Source organism: Neopsephotus bourkii, unplaced genomic scaffold (genome assembly GCF_033783945.1).
Source record: "Neopsephotus bourkii isolate Nb327-2 ecotype Australia unplaced genomic scaffold, CSIRO-AGI_Nbou_v1 NB_882, whole genome shotgun sequence".
Taxonomy (NCBI): domain Eukaryota; kingdom Metazoa; phylum Chordata; class Aves; order Psittaciformes; family Psittacidae; genus Neopsephotus; species Neopsephotus bourkii.
This window is the reverse complement of record NW_026901376.1, coordinates 3669702-3695638: the sequence shown is the minus strand read 5'-3', so window position 1 is coordinate 3695638 and position 25937 is coordinate 3669702. Positions and strand designations below refer to the sequence as shown.

Here is a 25937-nt window from a genome sequence, read left to right as displayed (position 1 = left end):
GAAATGAACCTCCCAAGAAAACTTTACTTTTTTGGAATTTGTTTACTTTAGGTGGCAGATACTTTGTTCTACTTCAGTTAACTCTAAAAATGTGGATCCTAGTGTCAACAGAAGACTTAACAGGGACTAGGCATCGTTTTTGCTGAACAGTCCATGGACTTTTCTGTAACTGGTAACTTTTTGGAGTTCTACTGTAATTCCTTCTAGTGAAATGGCTCAATGGTTTTATTAAGATTTAAAACTCATCTTCTTGCCATGAGTTACTGTTTAAGAAGAACAGATTTTCTTATAAATAAAATTCTCTTAAGTTTTACATAAAGTTGCAACTTACACAAGAATTGCCAAATTCTCAGAAGTACTCTATTTCCCCTCATGGCAACAGAAGACATTGATGTGCAGTTGTTTAGCATCTCTGAAATACAGGATAGGCCACACTATGTAGTCTTGCATTTCTTGCATTCCACATAAGACTTTCAGATGTGCAAGGAATGCAGCATCAGGTTTGTCACTTATGGTACTGTGTGTGCCATCTGCTTGTGAACTAGTGACATGGTATTTTAGTGATTAGCAGTGTGAAGAGCTAATGTATACATTACATCTGTCTGTTGCTGCAGATCTGGATTGCTCTGGGTTTTTTCTTCAGCAGATAGGAAAATGAATAAAGTAAAAGGAATCAACAGTCTCATCATTATGCAAAATATTTCAGTGCTGCAATTAACAGCAGCTATAATTTAAGCCTAGATTTAACATCAAAGGTAGTGAGGACAGAATTAGGATTTATATTCATTATAATTCAGCCAAGGCTTCAGTGAGTCTGACTGCTAGAATTCCTCTTTTGCATTAGCTGTCTTAAATCTGCTGAACAGCTCTCTCTTCCATGCCTGGGTCTGAGTGAGTTGTACTTGCCTCACATAATCATCTTGTGATTCATGGAAATGCCAACACTGAATGTTACATAAAAGTTCCAGAAGGCTTTGTTTCTGCTCTTCTTCAAAACAGCTGCCAAATTATGTTACAATTATCATCCAGTTTCAGCAGGGAGCATTAAAATGACAGTCTACTTGTGAGCTGGAACCATATCATGATAGATGGGAAAAGAGACAACTAAATGTTGGTGGGGAAATTTCCAACCCACTCAGCCAGAAACACACAACATCTATTCAATCTATTGAGCTCTGCATTTAGCCATGAACATTATTTACTTTGTGCATTAATGAAGACAATGCTATAACTGGCTCTAAATCCTGTGGATTTAGAGAAAGGAAAGACTAATTCTTAGTAATTTTCACACTGAAGAAAATTGCTAATATTATGGATTGTATAAGTGATTATTCATATAATAAATGAAAGAATTGAGTAATGGCGATTATTTAGCAATGTAACAGAGTTTTAAGGTAATCCAAACAGTAAGAATGGCTGTTGTTCCATCTGAAGGAAACAGAAATTCAGAAATGTGGGAAAGTACTGTTGTTTTGTACATATTAAGAGATAATAAGCAACATATTCATGATTCACAGAAAAACCGTCAGGCCTTTGGCCCGTGTCAGGGGGCTGTGACTTAAGACAGTGTCAGAGTTAGGATTAGACCCTTATCCTCTATTTAACAGCTGCCTTATATTTCTACAAAAGATAAATCTTCTTAAGGGAGAGTTACATTTTAGGCCATAAACACTTTCTGATGATGCATGCTGTAGCCTAGTACTTACTTCTGTAAAATTATCCACAGACATATTCCATGCTTTGAGCTATTTGGCACCTCCTCTTAATTTTTTTCTCAGATTCTCAGGGTTGGGTCTTAATATGTATTAGCTTTAGCTATGTTGTTAGCATTACTTTTCCTTAATGATCAGAGAATTAAGCAGAAATAAAACTCAATGAAATTACTACAATCAAGCCTTAAAAGATGTCATATTGTTTAAGATCATCAGAACTGTGTCTGGTGAGTCAACATACTCAAGTATGAGGATGGAAACCTAAACACAATCTTAAAAGCAGCTTTCCCCTCCCCCAAGTTGTTTTATTTTATTTTTTTACCTCCCCTTTTCTAGCCACAATTTCAACATTATGAGTGGTTGACAATCACAAAGTGCTTTCTTTACAATGGAAATGTAACAATACCACATGACCCAAACATCTGTACATTGCAAGATTTCTCAGCAATTGGGTGTGTGAACTTGAGGGGTTGTTAATGCCTGAAACAATATAAAAAGGTACAAACACATGCTGAGTGCAAGTGCTTGTCGGACGAGGTAATTGGAAGAGTCAGTCCAAGGATGTCTTTGGCCTGATGCTGTTTATGCCTTCACCATAGATTGGAATTCTGTCAAGGAAGAAAATGAGAAAGACAGGGAGTAAAACTAGATAAAAGTGTTTTTTGACATCTTTAGAAAAGATGGATAAAAATTACTTAAACTCCTAGCCATGGAGGGCTCCCAAAGTTATTATAACACTGCACAAGCTACTGCTAAACTGAGATTCTGGGGGCGTAACAGATTTTTCACTCCTTAAAAAGAGTAAGTGCAGAGAGGAGGAGTGTGTCTGTAAATCCATATTTGTGGGAAATCCTGAGTTAAAGGTAAACTATCTTTAACCTGTTAAAAACTCTGATAATAGCCAAGGAAGCAAAGAGTGACTTAGGTTTATCCTATGGCTTTCAGTAGGAGGGATTTTTTGCCTTTGTTATTCCAAAGAAAAAATATCAGTAGTGCTGTAATTTCAGGATGGGAGATGCAATGGTTGAAGGCCAAGATCTGCATAATATAATGCCCTATTTAGGGCTCATAAACAGAAGCTGTAAAAGCTGCTGCTAAAGCAAATTCCTCTAACAGTGTATCTCTCTCTCCTCCCAAACTCTGGCTAAGATTAGCACGTGTGTCTGTTAGAGTTATTGCCACCTGTCCTACTTCAGCTGAGACAGCCCTGTTTTCAGTGACTTCATCTGTAATATGTGATGCATAATGTCCTATTTTCCTTGCAGCAATTTCTAAAAGAAATAGCCTGGCCAGTTCACATCATCCCTGTGAGGTTTTCTTTAGGAATTTGATTCAGTTTTTCATAGAAGGACTGCCTGGTAAAATGTGCACTGATTGGATCATTCTCTAGCATAAAATTCCGTGCTGCATTGCAGCAGTACTAGCCTTGAAAAACAATACCACTCTTCTCTTACATTCCTGAATTAAACCACTTGGTAGCATTGGCCAATGTTTGATAGTGGTAGATGAAGAAAGAAGTTTATGTAGGTGGACATGTGTTTAAAAATGGAAGTGTCATATGGCCAGAAGTGCAGAGCCAAAATGGAAATTCGAAGAATGGATAGGTGTTCAGGATGCTTTAAAAATCTGGCACGTTGAGTCTATGGATCAGACACATAGCAGAATAAAACCCACAGCTGATATTATGGATTGGAGGGATAGGCTCTACATTGGGCCTAAATATGCTGTTACTGCAAGAGAATAACCAAATAAGGATAAAGGGAAACCAACTAGGGATAAAGCTGTGAAACTAAAGGAGTATTCACTAGTATAAAAATCGTGGCAGAAAGTACCAGGCCAAAGTACTTGGATGTGTTCTTCATGCCACCATTTAAATGAAGCCCTAAATGTATGCATTTTAAACCACAAATTTTATGAATTTCTAAAAGTCTTACCTTCTACTCCAATTCTGCCATCACCATCAGAGTCACCTGCAGCCATAAAGTCCTTGATCTCTGCGGGAGTGAGGGCTCTGGCACTTGAAGAGAAATTCTTCAGAAACAGTCTGAAATAGAACAGGGTAGGGTGTTGTGCTTGAGAATTATTCTCCAGAATGTCCTTGGTACATTGGTATTTCTGGTTTTCTTAAAGCCATGCCAAAAAAACCTGTAAGGTAATGCCTGTTCTTATTATCTGAGGAAATACAAGGAATTGTGACAAGGAAAGGCAAGCAATTGTGTTTTCTTTTTAAAATAACAGTAAGTTTCTTCTAGGACAGCTAGCAAGTTCAAAGGTTTGCACTAGTTGAAGAAATATGCAGCTGTACAGTACTTACTGAAGCTCTTCTTCTTCGATGAAACCATTGTTGTCCTGATCAAGGATTCTAAAGATTTTCGTTATCTGATCAGGAGTTTTGCTGGATAAACCAATCATGGAGAAGAAAGACTTGCAGTTGAAGCTGCCATCAGCTGGAAGAAACAGAAGTTTAAGTATTTTCCCTTGAAGTTGCTACTACAGTATATATTCCTTGGGAATATGTATATCTTTTCCTAAGCATCAGCCTACTCCTCTTGCTCTTGTGCACCAGTGTAGCAAAAAAAAATATACAGTAGATAGTTTCCCTTTCTAATCACTCTGTGCCCATGGTCATATATCCTTTTAGCCAGTTTGAAGTTTTCTGCTACAATGCACATTCTGTTAAACCAGGGTTTATGCAATGTGTCACATGCAGTTAATAGTAAATATTTAGAGGGTGCTACTGTGGTTTACAGACCAACCTCTCATTCTCACTTCACTTCACTTAGTCCTTACTGTGGTAAAGAAATTGGGTAGAAAAGCAGGCAATTCCCAGTCACACTAGCTCTTTGAGCGTTTGGACTTGATCTCACCGAGGAACTCTTAAAGAGAACTGAGACTGGTCATTGCTTCACAAATGACACTTTGATTCTTCAAGCTGGGGCTTTTTTTGACATTCTGAAGAAAGAGGCTAGCAATGTAAATACAAATCTTTAAAGGTTTAAAAACTGTCAGAGTTCAAAGATAAGCCAGCTCTAACTGAAACTGTGACCCTTTAATTGCTGCTCTGTGTTTTGGGGAATGTTGTTACCCACCAAATAATCACTCGTGAGACTTTCTGAATTCAAGGGGCTGTACTGTAATGTAGGTAGAAAGAGATCTCATGGGGAAGGAATCTAAGGGGAAAATGATAGGCATGTCATCTTAAGACATAAAAATGATACCCATCTTCTGGCTGCAGAGACCATTCCTTACCCTGGCAGCTGGAGAGAGCAGATTCAATATCTTTAGCAGAAAGGATGTCAGTGATGGCCATTGTTGAACTGTAAAATAAATTAAATGTGAGCCACTTAGTCATTAAAATGACTTCTCTACCTCTTTCATGGCTCTATTTGAAGTTGCTGCTGTGACAGTATATGATAGGGGAGACATTATTAATCTAAGTGTAAGCAGAGCGTACTGGAACAGATGTCTGCAGCAGGTGCTTCCACTTAAATCTAGGTAATGAGGGAGGAATTCTGCATGTGGGAGTGTGGGACTTCAAGAAGATCTGATGCCTGTGCTGCACGGGGGGGGGGGGTGAGTCAAAGGTGTCTAGCACCACAAAACTGCATGACTTCTGTGTGGGTTTTCGTGGAGGTGGCTTATTACTCAGTTAAAACCAGCACACATAAAAAGATAAGGCTCAGTATGTCCCCTAGAACTATGTCTGGAATAAATGTGATTGGAATCTAAAAAATCTAATGTTATCAATAAATATATTGATCTTTTCAAAGAATTACAGTAGTTTAGAATAAGTAGTAATAATTCTACTAATTTCAAGAAAATCTAAATTTGGAGAGTAAGTTCCTCCTCTGTTTAGTTGCAATGATAAATATAACTATACTGTAAATTTGGCTTGCTGGGCTGCTGTGTCATTAAAAGACTACATTTCAAGATAGCTTTATAAAAAAATTTTTCTTAAGTATGTTGTGGTGGGTTTTTTTAATTGCATGTAGGTGGTAATAAACCAGATTTTTATCCAGATTTTGGCATTTCAGTATATTGATGTACTTGGAACAGAGGTATCGAGACCTAATATTTGTTCCTAGCAGAGTGGAGGAGGTCTTCACTGATACAGTAGCATTAGATAAAAGATACTTTTTCTCCATTCAGCCACCAATACAGTGACAATAGTTTGTCACTTTAATATTTATTGCTTAAGAAAATGCTACAGGCCTGACTTTTTAGCCAATTTATTAGAGTAAATATAGCATCAATGCATTTACAGTCTGGTAAACTGCACACACCACTGCAGGCTGCTTACAATTAACAATTAGTGACATTACTGTAAAGTAGTTTCATGTTAATGAGGGAAGGGGAATTGAGGCACAGAAAAGTTATTCTTGAAAGCCACAAGAGAAGAAAAGTATCTTATAATGAATCCCTAATTGATCTTCAACAGCATCATTCTTCCTAAGTGTGAAAGCAGCATTCACAAAAGAAAACCAATGATTGTAACCATTTATAGTCTGTGAGATGGTTTGAGATCTACACACAGATTTAAACTTTACCTAAACTATGAAATGGCTGCCTTTGTACCTGTTGGTTTGTAGCAGAGGAAATTGCCAATCCTTTCAGTCCCTTAATGGCTCTGAAGGTGTAAGGAGACAATGGAGAAATCCACGCTGATGGCAATGGGTACTTCTCCAGCTAAGGCAAATGAGTTCCTTTTGGTTTGCTAGCACGTATGTTGTGCCAGGGGCTTCTTGTGCAAAGTACTTCCCCCTCTCAGCACTAGACAAGATAATTTGGAGCTCTGCCATTCACCTAATTCTCACTCCTGACAGGATTAAAAAGGGGGAAGAGTTTAAGGAAAACCTAAAAATGCAGCATTTTTTCACAAGGGGCATCATTCCTGTCTTTTTCCATCCTGTAATCTGAATGCTGATTCTGTTCTATGTTAGCTTGTAAAGAGGCAACATATTGGAAGCTGATACAAGAACGGGTATTTCAATTGCATAGGTGCTTTCCATTCAGGGAGCATTTTGCTTTTGTGTTTCTTTTCCTGAAAGCAGAGGATCTAATCAGCTTACCTTTGTGGTCTTCTCGGCTGAGTAAGGAAGCAATCTAGGTGGGAGGAACAAACTTGCTGTGTGTCTCCACCAGAGCTGAGCTTGCATATATATACTTTAAGTTGTATACCATATACAGATTTTGGATTTCAGCGTCACGAAGGGGGAATGGTGTCAAATTAACTTGCCTAACTAATCATCTTGCACTATTTTTAACTCAAGAGAATACATATGATATTTGCAAACGAAACAAGATAAGTGGCCAGATAGGCAAAAAGAACAGAGTCATATTAAATTTCTTCTGATTTAAGCAGAAAATACCAACTTCTCCATATGACGTAGGGCAGGAAAAAAAGTCCCACTATCTGATATGCGTGATCCCAGGAGTCAGATGAAATGAAACACTAGTAACTTCTGAAGAGATGCCTTTAATGAATGTTTAAATGTGATAAATTATCTCTAGACGCTACATGTGATAGAGTTTCTTCATCAGAACACTAAACAAAACAAATATTAAAAATACCCTGGTCAAACATGTTTATGTAGTAAACCATTTAGGGAAGATAGTAGTTGTTTTGTCACCCAGAATGTCTGGTCTGTTGTTTGGAAAATACCCCAAACCCAAACTACACAGTGAATTTATTGCTACAGGAGGTAAAATAATATTATGTCAATCCACTGGAACAGTTGGTTGGGGAGAGTATTTTGTCTGGTATGTTTCCAGAGAAAATCTTACAGTTTTGCAAGGTTCTGACATCCTGCTTAGTTGTGTATGTGTGAAGCAAAGGGGTTGTGATCTGCCCAGCTGTCCCTCAGACAAAAGTCCCTGAACCCTTCATGAAAGATCTTTGCTTTTAGATTTGAGAGAAAAATTTCCATAGCAGGATCACAGTAGGGAACAATATGTGAGAGTGTCACTGCAGTTTTGTTGCTTGCCTTCTGGTTTCTTTTAGATAAATTATTATATTTTCTAATTTTTTTGGCCACTGCTGTTTCCAAGCGTTCCTTTGTGCTAGTTACTTCTTTTTTAAGTAGCATAGAAACAATTTGATCATCTCAGCTTTCTTTCAAGAACGTCATAGCTTCACTGGGTAAGGAGCCTGTCAGCTTGGATCTCACTTGTGGCTTGATGCAGCAGAACAGTGAAAGACAAGTCGTGTTGATGACAGCATAAGCTAGTGTTATGGTCAGGGGTGGGATATGGCAAGAGATGACCCTGCAATTGGCATCACAGCTTGAGGTGGTGGCACAGTAAGAGGTGACAGTGCAAAGACTGTCTTAATGTGAGAGTACCAGGGCATTTTTTCTCCCAAAGCATCTCCCCATAAATGGAAGGCAAACCTAGCCAAGTACTGAAGCCAACTACTAATATATCATAGTGTGAAGCAAAAAGGAGTGGCACCTACAAGACCTTAGTGCATCCAGCACTGACAGCAGCTGATGAAAAAGCAACAAAAGACTATTTCAAAAGATAGTATGTGTGTGGGGGGGGTGCTATTTCACTTACCATAAACGTAAGAAAAATTACTGGTACAAGGTCTTTTTTCCTTTTACAAATTGTGCTTGTCTGCCCTCCATGAAAAAGTTTGACACAGATTAATTTTTGTGAGGGGAAGAACCACTGGTTAGGAATGGCTGTGGAAGATTGCAGCTTTCCCAGTTTTCTGAATGGCTTGTTGACCAGCTGACGCTGAAAAATTTCAAGAAGAATTTGATGGATAGATATTTAATACTGGCTCTTGTTGTCACTGGTGACATCTGGTAGAAGGGATACAAATATCACTTTCCCCTCTCAAACTCTTCTAAGAAATGGCTTTAATTCTACACGGGAAGAAAATTCCTCTCCCTTGTGCACACACCATCCTTTTCTCCCCCTCCAATCTGGAAAATTGCCTACATAGTGCCAACAACTGATGTGAAGTAAGTAGGGCGTCCAACATAAAAACTGATGGCATGGTATGATCTCATGAAGCTAAGTTAAGAGGAAGGCCAGATTCTGCTGAAACTCTTGGACTGCAGGAGTCTGCATGGGAATTTGGTCTCTGGTGTCTATTTCAGAGAATGCATTTGATTTTAGATGCAATGGCTTCTCATTTTGCCCAGAGCTAATTCCACATATGTTAACCCCTCGCCCCCACTCTTCCCTTTAAAAATAGCATTGATTGCTGTTATTTCCCTTAATACTTGTGGACTGTTGCCATTAGTTTGAACTTTTGTATGTGAATCACATAAGGATGCAGTCTTTAAAAGTGTGCTTTGTTTTCTAATGGGCTTGAACAGGAGGATTCCTTTTGTTCCCTGGAATTGTAAGAATAAGGCATGAATGTCAAATGATTTATGGTGTTAGTCTTTTTGAGCTGCATTCAGACTCCAGCAAATTTTGGAGTTGCTTTTGCAGTGGGATTGGAAGCACTAGAGATCCAGAACATGTGCACTGGCTGGCCAGGATGAAATGCACAAGGATCATGTAACAACCAGCCTCCAACAACCATTTCTTTTCAAGCCCCACATTAGAGATTGAGAAAACATCTGTCTGGTCATTTTTACTTTCTTAAATCAAATATGGTTAGTAACTTTCCAGCTGCCATCCAACTTGGCAGGGAGAGGAACTAGGGAAGTCTTAAGAAGTAAGGAGAAGATAGATACCCCTTTCTGATTATCAGGTTACCACTAAAAGCAGTTTTATACCCTGGGATATTTCACTTTGCTGGAGTCTCATTGCCTTCTAGAGGTCTCTCTAGTAGAATGCTCCTTCACTTGTTTTATTCTGTCAGTTATAATCTTAGCTCTTCTAACACCCGAGATTACCTCCCCAACTTGAAAAGCTTTATTTGAGGTCTGTGATTGTTCCATAATATATTCTTGTAATAGGATCATAGAATAATAGAATTGTAGACTCAAAGAACCATAGACTGTTTTGGTTTGGAAAGGACCTTAAAGACCATCTAGTTCTAACCCCCTGCCATGGGCAGGGACACCTTCCACTAGACCAAGTTGCTCCAAGCCCTGTCCAAACTGGCTTTGAACACTGCCAGGGAAGGGGCAGCTACAGCTTCTCTGGGCAACCTGTGCCAGAGTCTCACCAACTTCACAGTTAAGAATTTTTTTCTAATATTTAATCTAAATCTGCCCCCTTTCAGTTTAAATCCATCACCTCTTGTCCTATCACTACCTGCCCTTGTGAACAGTCCCTCTCCAATTTTCTTCTCAGCCCTATTAGGCACTGGAAGCTGCTCTAAGGTCTCCCATGAGCCCTCTCTTCTCCAGGCTGAACAACCCCAACACTCTCAGCCTGTCTTCATAGGAGAGGTGTTCCAGCCCTGTGAACATCTTTGTGGCCTCCTCTGGGCTTGCTTCAACACCTCCACATCCTTCTTCTCTTGTTGCCCCCAGAGCTGGATGCAGGACTGCAGGTGGGGTCTCATGAGAGCAGAGCAGAAGGGGAGAAACCCCTCCCTCAACCTGCTGGCCACGCTCCTTTTCATGTAGCCCAGGACACAGTTGGTGTCTGAGCTGCAAGAGCACACTGAAGCTGGCTCATGCTGAGCTTCTCATCAGCCAACACCCGCACGTCCTCCTCCTCAGGGCTGCTCTCAAGCCATTCTCAACCCAGCCTGTAATTCTGCTTGAGATTGCCCCAATCCAGGTGCAGGACTTTGCACTTGACCTTCTTGAACTTCATGAGGCTTGCACTGGCTCAGCTCTCCGGCCTGTCACTGTCCCCCTGGATGACATCCTTTCTCTCCAGTGTGTCAACTGCACCACACAGCTGGGTGTTGCTGGCAAACTTGTCATTCTTCTTTGACTGCTAATGTGAATTGTGTGTACAACAGAATAACAAAAAATACACTAAAGAGTTGTGAATGCATGCTTTAATTTAAGTAAGTGTGATTTGATGGCCTTCTATATGCCTGGGCTTGTTTTCCCTTAATGCGTATGATAGGGATATACGTAGTTACCAGTCAAGGAATATACACCTTATATGACGCGTCTAACCTATTGTTAAATGACATGTGAACAGTGAAAGTGGAATAGTCATTCAGCTTGTAATTTGCTTTGGGAATATATAAGATGAAAGAAATTATAGGCATGTCATTTAGTGTAATTGTATTAATGCAACATGCTCCAGTCACTTGAGGAATGTAACCCTTGGAGTGATCTGGAGATACTTGTGAGTGGTTTTAGGTTTATATTACTTAATCTAATATCTGTAGACACTTCATAACCACCACCCAGTAAAATGCTGTAAAAGGAAAATGCTAAAACAGTTGCAATGTGGTGAGGAAACTGTACATAGGAAATAACACCAAAACACATCTCTTTCATTTTTGCAAACATGAATGAATCACAAAAACTAAGTAACATATTTTTCACCAGCTGTTGGTCTAGTGTCAAGTGCCTTCAACCTCTGGGGTAGGTTTGTTGAGATTCTGAGAATTTACAATGTCACTTTTCAACTTCGAGTGCCCTTTAAAGTGCTAATTTACAAAATTTCTGCAGTCATAATTTTCTGACATGCGTAAAGCATTAATTTTTGAGCCAATCGGTCTGTTTGTGTAAAACAGACACTTCAGTTCTGTATATCTGAAATTCACAAGAGAGAGTTTCAATTCTGATTCCAAAATCTGAAAGGAATATCATCCAGATGTAAAAACTGTGTGATTTATCAAGCTGTAGCTTGAGAGTTTTGTCTCTGAATTAAAACTTCTCAGTTCACTTCCAGTTCTGTTTCTTTCTGGAAATGTTCACGCATTGATGCACAAAGAAAAAGGCTCTTTTGTGCAGAAAGGAATTCACATGAAATGGTTTCTGAATTTATAGAGTGCTAGGTCTGTTAAATCTCATATAGGCATTCATAAATAGACAAAGTACTTGAACCTCCAAATGACTATCCATAGATAAAAAAATTACATGCAGAAAGTGTATGGAAGAAATCATAGAATCATAGAATAGTTAGAGTTGCAAAGGACCTTAAGATCATCAACTTCCAACCCCCCTGCCATGGGCAGGGACACCTCACACTAAACCATCTCACCCAAGGCTTCGTTCGTGGTCTTGAACACTGCCAGGGATGGAACATTCACAGCCTCCCTGGGCAACCCATTCCAGCGCCTCACCACCCTAACAGGAAAGAATTTCCTCCTTATATCCAATCTAAACTTCCCTTGTTTAAGTTTTAACCCATTACCCCTTGTCCTACCACTACAGTCCCTAATGAAGAGTCCCTCCCCAGCATCCCTGTATGCCCCCTTCAGATACTGGAAGGCTGCTATGAGGTCTCCATGCAGCCTTCTCTTCTCCAGGCTGAAAAAAAAAAATTTTCCTGCTTTAATTCTGAAGCAAAAACTTACTATTTTTGGAAGCATCCTAATAAAATTGCCAATTAAAGGTATGTGTGGGAAAATTATGTTTTCTCAGTAGAAAATAAAATTAGGCAATCTTCTCTAGTTAAGTTGGCAGCAAAGATAACTGCTGAAAACAGAAGTTTCTGCTATAGATCTGCTATAGTCTGTTCTTACTATGTTCTTCAGCTCCCGACTGGTATCATGACTAAACAGGGTCCTTGTTACAGGAGTTGTAGCATCCGTTTGTGTGTTTACACTGAATAGCCCATTGCAGTCCTGCTTCATGACTATGGTTTATGGGCACTAAAAATAACCATCAGTTGCAGCAGGCTTTCAAATGTAGATATGATTGGAATTAACTCAGATGTTTTTGAGCCTGTCTGTACATTCTTGTGTAGTCCTTATCGTACTGTGTAAACAGTGTAACCACTACAAACAGAAACAACTCCTTGCAGTTACGTAATTTCAGGAGTGTAAAATAAGAATTGGGTCATTATTCATGCATATACTAATCTAGTACTGATACTGCTTAATAAAGCTGTGAATTGCTTGTCAAGGATATATGTATTTCTAGGATATATGGGTTTCAAAAACTCCAAATGCTAACTGACATAAAATTGACACTTAGAGATGTTTTTCCTGTGTACAAAGCCCATAACCCATTTGATTTATAGATGCCTGGTGAGGTGTGACTTAACTCCCTGCTCCTCCATTTCTAGAGATGAGGAAATGGTCAAAACTTGCCACAGCTCAGTCCAGCCTGTGTTCTTGGGCTTCTCTTCTATGGAAACTAGAGCATGATAAGTGGCTGATGTGTGTTTGGGTATTGTCCAAATGTGGAGTTCATGTCTCCAGGGCACACACCTGGACTCACAAACATTCCTTCACCTCCCATTAGACATTCCATCAACACTGACAATAATTGGAATGAGGACTATAGGAAAGTAAGCTGAATTAATATGAAAATTGGTACTCGAGACGTAACAGCATTGGATATGAAAGCATTAAGCCTTTACCAGCAAGAATTCATTGAGTATTTGAGAGCTAAGCCTGGTTTAATCAAATCGTGCATCAATAAAGTGATTCCACTCTTCAAATATTTAAAGGATCAGTGGGATGAAAAGACACAAGCAATCATTGTTCCTCCTACACAGTGCTACATTTGTGCTGTAGCTCTGAAGTAACACCAGTATCCAGATAGGCCAGTATTTTCAAGCTTTACTGTATAGTATAGAGCAACACAGACAGAAAATGTGAGCCCCTATTACTCATTTAAGGGCAAACCGCATTATATTCACTATGGATCCTATTAGCAAATTTCTGCAGTCAGGTGTAAAGTGAATCACTGCAAATCTTCTGCTCTGAATGAAAAAACAAATCTGTTGTATCCTAGACATAAATCTGCATAACAGTCTTTCCTTGAATTGCAACGGCCTCCGTCTGAGCTGACTTACAGCACTGACAGCGCTTTAGTAAAAGAATACATTTTAAAAGGAATTCTACTAAACTGGAAACTTCAGGAGGAAAAGGGCAGGTGAATCTCTAGGGCAGGAGGCCTGTCTTGTTCTTAACAGGACTTCAAGTCTGGCTGTGACTGGTTAGCTATTAGAGCACAAAATGTCCTTGAACTGTTAAGAAATCGACCAGGAGCTCTTGCTCATGCAAGGCGAGGCCTGCCAGCAGGAAATGGGGAGATGCTTCACTGCATCTATTATTCTCTGAGACAGCTCACAGAGCAACATTGTAATATATAAACAGCAAATAGGTGAAAAAAACTGTTCAGATTCTTAGATCAATCTTACAATTTTTGAAGGATTTGACTCATATTTTAACTTTCACATTTGGATATACTCTATAGCAACCTACCAGTTTGAAAATCTGGAAGGTGAGAGCAGGAGGTATCTTGCTGATTCCTAAATTCTCCATATTGGCTTGTCCTTTTCTGAGTAGAGGTGGCTAGAAGCAGGTGTTCAGCAGAAAAAGAGTTTTTCTGTACCCAAAAAGTAAGATCATTTGCAAATGTATTGTATGTCCTACACAATGCTGAGCTGGGCTGTACAAACTGTAGTTCTGGGCAAAATTTGGCACTAAACATTTCAGCTGCAATATTTATTACTTCCGTGCAGAATGTGATGTTTCTGGAATTTGTTTATTATATGAAATGTAAACCCTTTACTAAGCAGTGCTCCGAAGCTGTTATCTCAGAATCCGATGGTAAGGTAATTTCAGAATACCAAATCCCAGCTATTTCCTGAAAGTTAGAGCTATATAAAAAGTTACTCAACAGTGATGTTGAAAAATGTGTGCTAATCAGTGCAGATGATCTTTCCCATCACATATCCTAATAATTGATGGTGCCATCAACAGCAGAGACAGTAATTTAAATTATGAATTCTTTTGGTTATGAATGATGGAATTTTTTGGCATAGGAATTAAAATGTATGCATTAATAGAACTAGTAGAATTCAAGTTATGCTTTGGAGAAAAGTACAAAATTAGACATGGTTTAACATTCATGTATATTTGGGTAACCAAGCATATTTTTCTATTAAATATGTACGTATTGCAAAACAGATGGAGAAGCATCCATTGAATAATGTTTGAAAGTTGTTCTAAGCCATGTTGAAGTTGGTATACAGGGCCACCACTCTTCAATTAAAATATCTATAAGCAGTTATGTCAGTGCCTTTGTGGATGCAGGCTGCTGAGCTGATCAGCTTAATCTTTGTCAATCTGTTCCATTTTGATGGAGCTAGTCTATGGAGCTTTCTGATGAGCAGTGACTCCGATGGATTTGAGGAAGAGTGACTTCCTGCATAGGGGTGACTTGCTGATCTAGGACATTTCCTGAACATCCTCTGTAATCACCTTTATTTGCACAATGCAATTCTATTTAGATTCCAGGTGTGTGATCAGCATTTAGCTGTTATTAACAAAACAAAGTAAAACATGGAAGCTCATCTTCTGCTGATACAGCCAGCAGGTCACCTTCCCAAAAGGAGGATTTCCTTTATCATAGAATCATAGAACAAGCTAGGTTGGAAAAGACCTTTAAGATCATCAAGTCCCACCATTACCACAGGACTGCCAAGGCCACCACTAAACCATGTCACTGAGGGCCTCATCCTAGATGGTGTTTGAACACTTCCAGGGACAGTGATTCCACCACTTTCCTGGGCAGACTGTTCTAATACCTGACCACCCTCTCAGTGAAGAAATTTTTCCTAATATCCAGTATGAACTTCTGCTAAACTAAAATCTAATCCATTCCCTTTGGATGAGTGGAATTAGATTTCACCCAGTTTTAAAACTAGAAGTATAAAAACCACGATGTGATAATCAGGCATCAATTTCACTGTAGCTTGGTGTCCTGATTCTGCCAGTTCTTCAGCAATATCCTAGAGTTTTCCAAGGAAAACTGTGTGAACAACAGTGGCAAAAATAACAAGACAGCTATTAGAAAAACAAAACCAATCAGTAAAATGGAAAACAGAAGTGCAATATTTAGAGGTTAAAATGCTGTAGCTCCCTTTCCACAATTGCTTTTATACTATTCTATTGAGAGAAACATCCATCAGCCTTCTGGAGACTGCACTCTGGCGTATCCCCTGCATATGGATATTGTCTGGGAGATGGGATTTGTGAGTGCTGACTCTGGGATAAGGCCATGGTGCTTGGGCCCTTGTTAGCTCTGCTTCTCCAGTAAGCTAGGCTAAAGCTCACAGCAGGTTGTGGAGATCTCAGCTGGCTCTGGGTGACACAGAAGCCATCTTTAACAGCCTAACTCAGCTGTGCACTGTGCCTCTAGGAAGGAAAATAGCCTGAAGTTCAGCTATCTCAAAAAAGCAAGATCTATTTTGCGATACTGTCCCATTACATGTAACTGAGGAGAGCTGGAGTTTTTTCTTGTTTAAGCCCCACTGAAACAGAGCAGTGGTTTGTTTCCTTGAAGCGATCTTCCAATGTGTACTTCAAAGTGCAAGCAGTGGACCGTAGCAGTTGCTATGACTCTATAGCCCTGCCCTAAGCAGTAGGAGTAACACTAAATATCCAGACTTGTTTGTAACGACATGGGCTTCATGTAAGAAATTCAGAGCTGAGCTAATGTAGTTACTACACTGTCTGTCTCCTTCTTAGCAGGAATTCAAGTCCAGGGAATGCTGAACACATGCAGAGCAGATGGAAGAGATTAAAAAAGCATAGAATTATAGATGAGAAATGTTCACAATTAAAGCGACAAACATGGATTTCTATGTATGTCTCTTTCCTGAGTATCTTGAAGGGTGTTAGGGTGGAAAGGGCTTAACCTACAAACATTACTCTTAACTCCAACTAGAATCAAATGCTTTTCAAAATGTTCTTTGTCTCCCTGCGCTCCAGCCTAGCAAAAGCAAATCAGTATGTTTAACTCCATCAGTTATTTTAGAACCATCTTAAGTTGTCTGATGAATTTGATAATTCAGCTTGTCCTCTACTGTTTCAGCTACTAAGGAAATTCCACTTACAATCTGCTGGATCAGATATCCTGTATCTCAGCTGACCCAAAATCTCCATGATGGCTTTAGCACCGTTCTTAAAAGAATCACGCTGACTTAGCGACTGACAGACTTGTTTACCTGACCATGGCAGATGATTTAATTTAAAAGATGAAGACATCAATGTTAGAAACCTCAGAATTAAAGGATGGTTCCCTGTATGTTTTTATATTTTTCCATTTAGTGCAATTAATTAATAACAGTGAATTAAGTATTAAAAAAGAAGCTTAATGGATCCATTTTGGTGGTGCAAAATTATCTCCAAAATTGTGAGTGAAAAGTAGAAATCTTTCTAGGACCCTTAAAGATTTTTCTCTAGACTCTAAGGATCATATCTTACTTCTACTGGGCTTATACTGAGCAAAGCTGGATGATACTCTAGTAAGAACTATCTAGCTTGTGCTGCTGCTCACAGCACTAACGGTGTCTCAGTGCAAAAGCAACAGTACATAATCGAAAAGGACCATGAATTTTCCTCCAGCCCCAGGGTTTTCTAAAAGGACAGGTTCTCAGCAAGCTGAACAGAACCAGTTCTTGTTAGAACTGGTTTTACGGATCCCAGAGAGGATGTAAAATTACAGACTGGTCAATGCAGATAAAGCTGACACATACTTTCAAGCACAGCAAGAGTATAGGGCTATATTTAACAAAAACACTGAGTTGTGTATTTGAGTAATATACTGCCTCTGTACCCAAAAGCGGCCCTGGAATACAAGCTCTCTCTGGCTTCTGGTGAATACCATATACTGGTTTCACACTCGATCAGATTGTGCTTGCTTGTGGGAAGAGGAATGGCTTTGAGATAAATACATGAAAACTGTTTTCTTTAAATGCATCCAGTTTTTAACTCTCAGGGATGCGGTCTCTTTTCTCCATAGTGCTGCTAAAAATGCAGCACTGTTGTTTCCTTTTCACGCGGGTGAAAAGGAACCTTGACAAGCAGGGAGAAGGGACATATTTTCTGATGATGCCTGGAGCACATCTTTGCAACAGTGTGTCTTCTCCACAACATGGACAAAACACCTATTTTTCTCCTTGTCTCAAAGTTGATAACATTAGGCTACTAGAGTTAGTTTTTTTTTGGAAGAGCTGCATACTGAATGCTGTTTAAAAAATCGGTCTGTAAATATCGTAGTAGAAGCTGCTGGTAAAGTGGAAAACCCGGGCAAAGTGACTCTTAACACTGAAAATTAGGCCCAGTCCCCAAACAAACGTAATACACTGTGTTGTGTTGACTTTTAAATATGTGCAATTAATGTTCTAAAGTCCATTTCTTTGAATCACATGTGACAAGAATCTGTCCCTGGTGGTAACAGCTATTTCTGTTGTAAGGAATGCTGAGCAGTTTCCAGATCTTTCTGAGATAGTCTGCATCAGCTGACATTTCTGCAGGCAACGTTTCCTCAGGGGTGGATTGGATTGTAAATTCTACAGCTGTGAGCTTACAGGAAACAAGAGTCTGGACAAATTTCTAAATAGAGCTCTGAGAAAGAGTGAGTGAGAACTTAATGAGTACAGATAGTGGAATCAGTCTCCTAATTCATTTTGATTAGGGTAAAGTGCCTATATAATAGGGTATTTTTTTACTGCATTAATAAGTATGACAACACTGAAATTTATTACATGTTCCTATTTATATTATTTTTCTTTGATTTTCATTCTTATAAAACTTTGGTTTCTCAGCATTGGGATTGTGGCCTCATAGCTTAGTATTTGTATTTAAATCCTCCCAGCTGAAGAACTTACAAAGAAATGATCTTTTGAGGTCAATAGCATTTGGAAAGGATTTTGCCCGATGCATGGAGAGACAGGCTCTGAACATGTGTGGTAGCTATGGCAGACTTTTCTTTATAATTTTTTTTGTATGTATATCTGTATAAGAAGAGAATGCTCAGAGAACTGCACCTTACAGCAATTGATAGTAATCAGGTGGTTTTATCCTGCATTAAGGAATCCCTCTGACCAGAAATAGTTTTTCTGGGCAAATAGATGTAGTTAAAATCACAGTGCATCTCACCCTTGGTATCCCTGTAGTCTGTCTGAGATCAGTGATATCCCTGTGTCCTGCCTCTTTAGCCTTGCCAGTTCATATAGCACAGTGACAATCACTTTGGCTGATGACAGCAGGACAGAGCTCTTTCAGAGGCTGCTGCTGTCATTCCTGTGTTGGCTAGAGAACAGATGAGACTGCAGAATGAAATTAACTTTCCCTTACAGGAATAAATACAGCACACAGCCTACACAATGTTCCTGGGTCCAAGACAAGGAAATTCCATGGCTTTTTACAGGGATTGAAGTAAGATTCAGCCTTCCAAGCACAGCAATTATTTATAGACTATAGGGACAAACATGATATTTATGTCTCTATACAGAGACTTCCTGTTTCCATTGAAATCAATGGCAAAATTCCCACAGACTTCAGTGCCAACAGAATCTGGACCACAATAAGACAAATGCTTTCTATCAAAATTATTATATAATTAGCATTGGAAGCTGCTTAATGAAGTGGATCTGATAGCTACAGAGCCATGGATCATTAGGGTGAACTGAATCTTTGTTTCTCTACAAGTGTCCTTGTTTTTACCAAGTTTTATAACCTGTTCCTCATCATGATTAAAGCTGTCTTAGTATTATTTTTAGTGAAACCTACTTTGTGGACTCTGTCAAAGCAAATGGAAGCTTCCGCTAAGGTGATGTGGTTATTATCAGTCATATTCTTCAGAATATTAGCTGCATTCCTAAATTTACTTTCCAATCAGAAGTGGAGCATTTCAACATATGGTCAAAGAAAGATGGTAATTCTTAGCATAAGGAGCAAACACTCTTGAGACAGCAGTGGTTGAAGGATCCCCAGGAATGGCAGTGGCTTGGTATTTGGTGGGCTAGTTCACATGAGGTGAGTTTAGGAGTAAGGATTTACTCTGCTAGGAATCAATAGCAAGTATGGAACTGGCCCCACATTCTGTAGTTCTGTCACCAGGTAACTTCTGTCTCTGTATTTATGCTTATCAGACAGACATCTGCAAACCCCAGGATGGGATATCTGTATTCTAATTTTGATGTTGATGTTGAGCCTCCCCGTGGCTCTGGACAGTTATTATTTATTGTGTGCTTTATGACAGAATTTCCCTGTGCAAAGTGCCACACATGCATTTAAGTGACAGGCTTTGTCCCTAAAAGAGGGTCAAAGGAAGAGGCCAGAGCTGAAAAGGCAAATTGCAATGCTGCCTCAGTGTGTGTTGAATAGATTCTTGTGCTACAAACTGCTGCATTTCAAGACAGGTGAATCTAGAAATCAGATGCTACTCAGTGTATCACAGAATTCTTCCTATACTGGAACAGGTTTTCTATAAATTCTTCATTTTGATAAAAACTGTATTTGGGTTACATTAATGCTGAGTTCCTATATTATCCCTATATTGACAAAGCTTCTACTGGAAATCAGTTGAAATTTTGATTTATTTAGGACTGCTTTATGGCCGATACCATCCGTGTATGAATCTTGCCAGTTATCAGGATGGTAGTTTTATTTTTAGCTGTAATAATCCTGTCTGATCTTCTGTGCAAGACAATGATAAACGGCATAATACTCAATGCAGGAAGATAAAATTATTATTTTCTTCTATACTTCATTTTGGGCTGTACAGTTCATTTTGGGTTGGGGAGTGAAACAAATATTCTTGTGGAGAGCAAAGAAACAGTGCAAATATATTTATGTATTTCTAATTTTGTCTTTGGGTATTAAATTGCTCTGGGTTAAGTTGCATAAAGATAAGTAAAGCAACTGGACACAGTTGAGTGCAAAGTGATGCATGAAACCAGGACTTTCCCCCTCTAGTGTGTGAAAAATCGTATCAGCAAGAAACAATGTAACTTGGATGTAGCTGGCAAACTGCTTGCATTTTGATACCCATGTTCTTTTAAAATCAATCATTCTTCAGTGCAGACACAAGATTCCTTGCTTACTGAAGCTAAGAAGTGAATGCTGACACGGGGTTACATTGACCCTCCCTCCTCACTGACTTCTGAGTACTGATGTGACCCCTGTACCAAAGAGAAGCTGTGGCCAAGGCTGTGGCAAAAGCAGTTATCGTGCAGTATTACAGCACCAGACTGTTTCTGGCAAATCCATATTGGAGCCAGGGTTAGATCTGAAATCTGCTAACATCTTGTCACATACCTGGAACACTGAGCTCCTCATCACTGGTATTTCAGCACATGATTGAAATGTGGCCTGCCTGCAAAACTCGCCATCCTCTTCAGCAACCACTTGTCCAGAAAATGGGGCAAGGTGCTTCTTTTTAAGGAAAGGGCCAGTCATTGCTTTTCTACTGGTAATCAGATACAGTAGTCATGACAGGCTCAACAATTCTCATAAAAGTTAATGCTTATGGTAATAATTTGGTTCTTTAAGCATCTTTCACTCTAAAAGCCTGATTTGTGACTTTCTACCAACTATGTACCAGGGAACCCTCATGTATAGAAAAGCCTTTGGTGTTAAAAGTAGATTAGGGTCTTTTTATAAATAACCTACTTTTGAAACAACCCTCCAGCATCAGATAGAGAGTGATCAGAGAATAATTTCTCTGTTTGCCTTTCTTTTTTAGGTAAAAATTTTAAGGCTTTCTATATTTAGGCAGTTGTTCAACAGCTACTTTTATCAAGCATAGAATAACAGTATTTCTGTGAAAGAAAGAGGGAAATGCTCAGTTCTAGAATGAAGCTCCTATTTGGAACTAGTTTTGTGGTTTTTTGGTTTGAGTTGTTTTTTTTTAAATCCACATTCTCTGGGAGGTAGGGGTTGTACTGGGATTTGGAGCAAGAATAAATATGTAAATAAGTCAGATTAGTCTCAGGAGCTGAGAATGTTTAAGTAATGTTACAGACTAAGGCGGTGTAAAAATGTGGCTGAAGATCATGCAGATTTTGACTGTTGTCAGTGAGTCAGCAATTCTGCACTTATATTTTTATCAGTATGTCTCCTTTAAGTAAGGCACAAACATATAAACACATTGCAGATTTATCTCTACTTTGGTAGCTGAGGATCTGGAGCCTAATTGTAATTAAGAGTAGCTGTTTATGGCTGGTTTATAGACCACCAAAAGCTGAAATTAGCAGTGGGAAACCCGGCACATTTTCCTCAACTGTGATAGATGCTGCTGTCCTTTGAATGTACAGCCTTGTCGGAACTGTTGGGATTTGTTAATCACTTTGATTCTTTTGGCTGACAAAGGGCAAATTGATAGATCGTCATGGAGATGGTAATGCATCTCTGTGGTCGCTGAATGGCTAATCCCTAAAGATTCAAGACTTGTTCCCAAGTAACAGAAGCATCAGGGTGGGAACTGAGTTTTTCCAGCCTCTTGTAGCAGATGAGCAGTACTTTGCTTTAGGATGAGGTGTAACTTAGACTGTGCTTGGAGCAGTCAAATGTGGAGTATTCCACCCTTACAGTGGTCAAAGGAATGCTGTATGCGGAAATTGACTGGTCCAACTAAACTGGAGCGGAAGGATTACTCTCTCCTCCAGCTTAGTTGAAGCATTCAAAGCTGTCTCACCAGGGCCAGTGGGCACAGTGCCTTCCGAGGCTTTGTAATGTCTCTGGTGTTGCTGTGATGCTCCTAGATGGTGATACAGAGCAATGGCAGTGGATTTTTATTTATCCCAAACATGCACCTTACGGTCCATTACACTTTCTAGGTATGTAACAGTCAACAACCATGGAACTAGTCTTTGCAAAGAATGTGGCCATCATGTGTGGACTGATTAAATTCTACACCCACTCGGCAGTCAATCCTTGCAGAATTAGATTATTTTTGGAGTCCTTTGTGGTCATGGAGCAGGCAGGATTTGCCTAAAAGGAATTGTCATAAGAATAGGATGGAAAAGAAGAGTGAATTCTGTTGCTTAAAGGCTGGTCCTGGAAGAATAGAAGGGATAATGCACTTTTCAAATTCTGACAAGGTATTAAGGAGAAAAGAAGGGAAAGCATTTTTCAGCTGCCTGCACTAAAGCTGGATGCCTGAAAAATAAAGCAGTTCTTATGCATGAACATAATTTTGATTAGTTGGCATTACATGGGGATAAGTCATGCAACTATAGCAGCCACAGACACGTCAGTGCGTGTAGGAATGGGCCTCACATGCTGGTGATGCCAAGAAAACAGGGAGACCATCTGTTCCAGCATAAAGTACAATATAAATAAGTGTAGGTACCTAACCTTGACCAGGTAGTATCCACACAGGTAGCACATGTTGTGTGTGATGCACACTAACATTGTTTATGTGAATAATGCATACATGGCCTGACCTGCTTTTACAGGAGAAATATAAGTAACAGATCATAATCAAGAACATGGAGAGCTTTTCATTGTGATCATGAGGACTAGTTGGCTTTCCCTTATTTTGATATTTGTGTAACTTCTTCAAACAGAAGCTAATTTTCAGACTACAGTGAAGGGTGTTGATCCAGCTCTGACTTGCAGCCTGCAGTACAGCTCAGCTGCAGCCATAGTGGCAGAGATGGGAAGATCAAAGCTTTGTACATGTCATTCAGGGGTTGGCTTACAGAATCTCCTGCCTTTATGTTTTCTTCGAGGCTATACAATAGAAGCAGAGAATGGAGGCTGAAGTAAAATAAATAGGCAGGGAGAAGGGAATGACCAAGAGGCAGGAAAATAAGAATAGTGAAAACATGAACAAGATCTTGTCTTGTACTACACATCTTAGGCTATCTTACCTTTCTCCTTTTTGCTACCCTTGTTTGAGCTTGGCAGGAGAAATAGGACAAATGTGGAAAGCCTGCAAATGCAAAGTTACAAGCTTTGGTAGGACTGACATCAATATGTTAGGATGTCTCAGCTCACCCAGTTTTCTTTCCCTTCATATCTTAGCTTAATATGTCCACTGCACTTTGTAATACTTCCTAAAATGTGAAGCCTTTAGACGTGGAGGCTTTGCAAACACTGAGGTAGAAAACGCTTGTTCAAGGACCAAGTGTGTGAAGCACTCGCCCAGCTTGGCTCCAAGCCGCTAGACTGTCTCTAGCCCAGCGCTGCACCTCGCTGTTGGAGATGTCCAGGCTCTGTGCATGCAGCGAGGTTAACGAGCACCATCTTGTGGCTCCTCGGCTGCGGACAAAGTCCTGGGGACTCTGGGGAGGTGATGGTGAATGCCTCTCCAGTGCCACGGGGCAGCAGGATCAGATTGTGAGCTAACGGCATTCCTGCAGAACCTAATGTCTGTCCTATTGGGTTCTACATGTGTGTGCAAGATAGACAAGCTGAGGCCGTAAGTATGTAAAAAATCAAGCCTCTAAACCCACTTGTAATCATATTTTATGAAAAAAGCTACCCTTCTTACACTGCTGAGTTAGCTGGGAGGATGAATGTAAGGATTTATTGAAAGATCCTGCCCTGCAGTGCAAACATTAAAAGACAAGATGTCATCAACAAAGACAAGGAAGTTTCCAGTCCTGCCCCTTCCAGCTGCTGTGTTGTTTTGTGTCCCCTCTGTCTGTAATTCCCCTGGGTCCTGCAGGTGAGTGTAGAACTGCTCTGAGATAACCCATACCCCTTTCCTCCTGCCAGGTTATCTTGTACTGATAACCTGTACTTGGGCCTTTGTCCCACTGCCATCTTTCAAGTGCATTTCTCCACAGTGGAGATTAAAATGTCCAGAAAGATCTGATTATATCCACCAGTAGGTGCCTTCTATTACATGGAAATCTCAAAAAGTGTATCCTCAGATGAATAAAGGACCCAGTTTCAAACAAAATCAGCCCTTTGGGATTTGAAATATCCTGCAGTGGTACACTGGAGTATCTAAGTGCACAGTCAGAGACTATTGGAATTATGCTTATTCTAAGAGAATAAACCAGTTTATCCTGACAGGCTACAAGTTACAGAGGATTTTGTGATTAAATCAGAGCTATTCACACCAATTTCATGTGTTAAAAAATCCAGAAAAAAAGAAAAGATTTCATGTGATGGACAACCTGAGTGAGCTATGTGAGAGCTCTGGAGACAGATTATGATAGAATTGGGAAAGACTTAGAGGGAACATAATGGTGAGTTCAAACCATGGTAAATGTGGTGGTGCTGTTAGTGTTAGTATACTATGTCACTAATATAGATGTTTAAGATGCTGTAGGTATTTCTCAGACATACAGGAAAGGGTTGTATTTAGCCAGATAGTTCTCAGTGGGTTAGCTCTCAGCTTTTTCCACTTTGACATGGAGACAAATAAAGTAAACACAATATTGGCAATTCCTTTGCTTCCTGTTGAGAACATGTTATGCAACTATTCTGGCTTGCTTTCCTGATAGAATAGGGTGGGGAAGATAATAGCTCTAGAGAAAAGAATAACATAAAGACATTCAGCCATCCTGCAGTAGTTCAGAGAATCACCTTTGGCCGGTACAGAAGTGGTGTCCTTGAACTCAGGTAGCATCCCAGCAGAAGTTCTTATCGCATACCATGCTTTGATAAAAGGGAGAAGAATCAATAGATTAGAGAATGTAGACTGAACAGCTGATGCTGAACAGAATTCATAGGAGGCAAAGGGTATCTGAAAAGAATATAATAAACAATCCAAGTTTCTCAAGTCCTTTATAATAACCCATGTCCAATTTCAGTTACCAAGGGGGGGGTGGGGGGTGGGGTGTGTGTGCTACAGGAGAGTTACTCCTGATTTATATAAAAATAAATAAGAATCAAAAAAGCAAGTACTTTAAGCAATGAAAAGTCAGCTGAAGGATTATAGAGGATAAAATGTCAACCAATAATTAGTTTAGGCAAAGGAAGAGAGTGCATTATGTATGAAAAGGGAGAGCAAGACCACACTGTTTACGTGCTACTGGACTGGAGCCAGTATGGCTCTATGGAATGAGAAGTAGATGGCTTAGCTATGTCTCATCCAAGGCAACGTGCACTTCCCAGGCAGATGGCTTCTTTCAGGGGTGAAACTGAACAACTGGCAAAGTTCCAGTGTTTCAGAGAAATGTGAGAAACTTCACAAACTAACTTGTGTAGTAACTGGGATGTGTTGGGACAAACTCACCGGCTCCCTGTTGATGGAACCTTTTGGCAATCAGAAAGCTCTGTGAAGCATGGGATCTATGCACAAGAAGTGCAGCACAAGAGAGATTTAGTCTTGTTTTAAACCTCTTTAGGTATATCCAGAACATTTACTAACCATAGGCTCATTTTCTCTCTTAGTTATACAATTCTTCCATGCATTTATCAAGTTCCATCTTAGGACTGTTGAGGTTCCTTGCCCTTACTGCTCCCTTTGAAAG

The 25937-nt window shown here is 39.6% G+C and overlaps 1 protein-coding gene across 3 annotated transcripts; it reads right to left on the bottom strand.

The window, feature by feature from the left end:
• Positions 1 to 11: 11 nt before the first annotated feature.
• On the bottom strand, positions 12 to 25937 carry LOC133214298 (parvalbumin, thymic-like). Of its 3 annotated transcripts, none has more exons than XM_061357097.1 (6): positions 25831 to 25937; positions 25048 to 25119; positions 4962 to 5029; positions 4027 to 4159; positions 3647 to 3756; positions 12 to 2320 (listed from the first exon to the last, which is right to left on the bottom strand). In XM_061357097.1, the coding sequence occupies exons 3-6, from the start codon at positions 5020 to 5022 to the stop codon at positions 2295 to 2297; spliced, it is 330 nt and encodes a 109-aa protein (XP_061213081.1). In that variant the 5' UTR covers positions 5023 to 5029; positions 25048 to 25119; positions 25831 to 25937; the 3' UTR covers positions 12 to 2294. The 3 variants fall into 3 exon arrangements, with proteins under 3 accessions (XP_061213081.1, XP_061213083.1, XP_061213082.1); XM_061357099.1 differs by having other exon boundaries at positions 25835 to 25933; XM_061357098.1 differs by lacking the exons at positions 25048 to 25119; positions 25831 to 25937 and adding an exon at positions 6782 to 6870 and having other exon boundaries at positions 13 to 2320.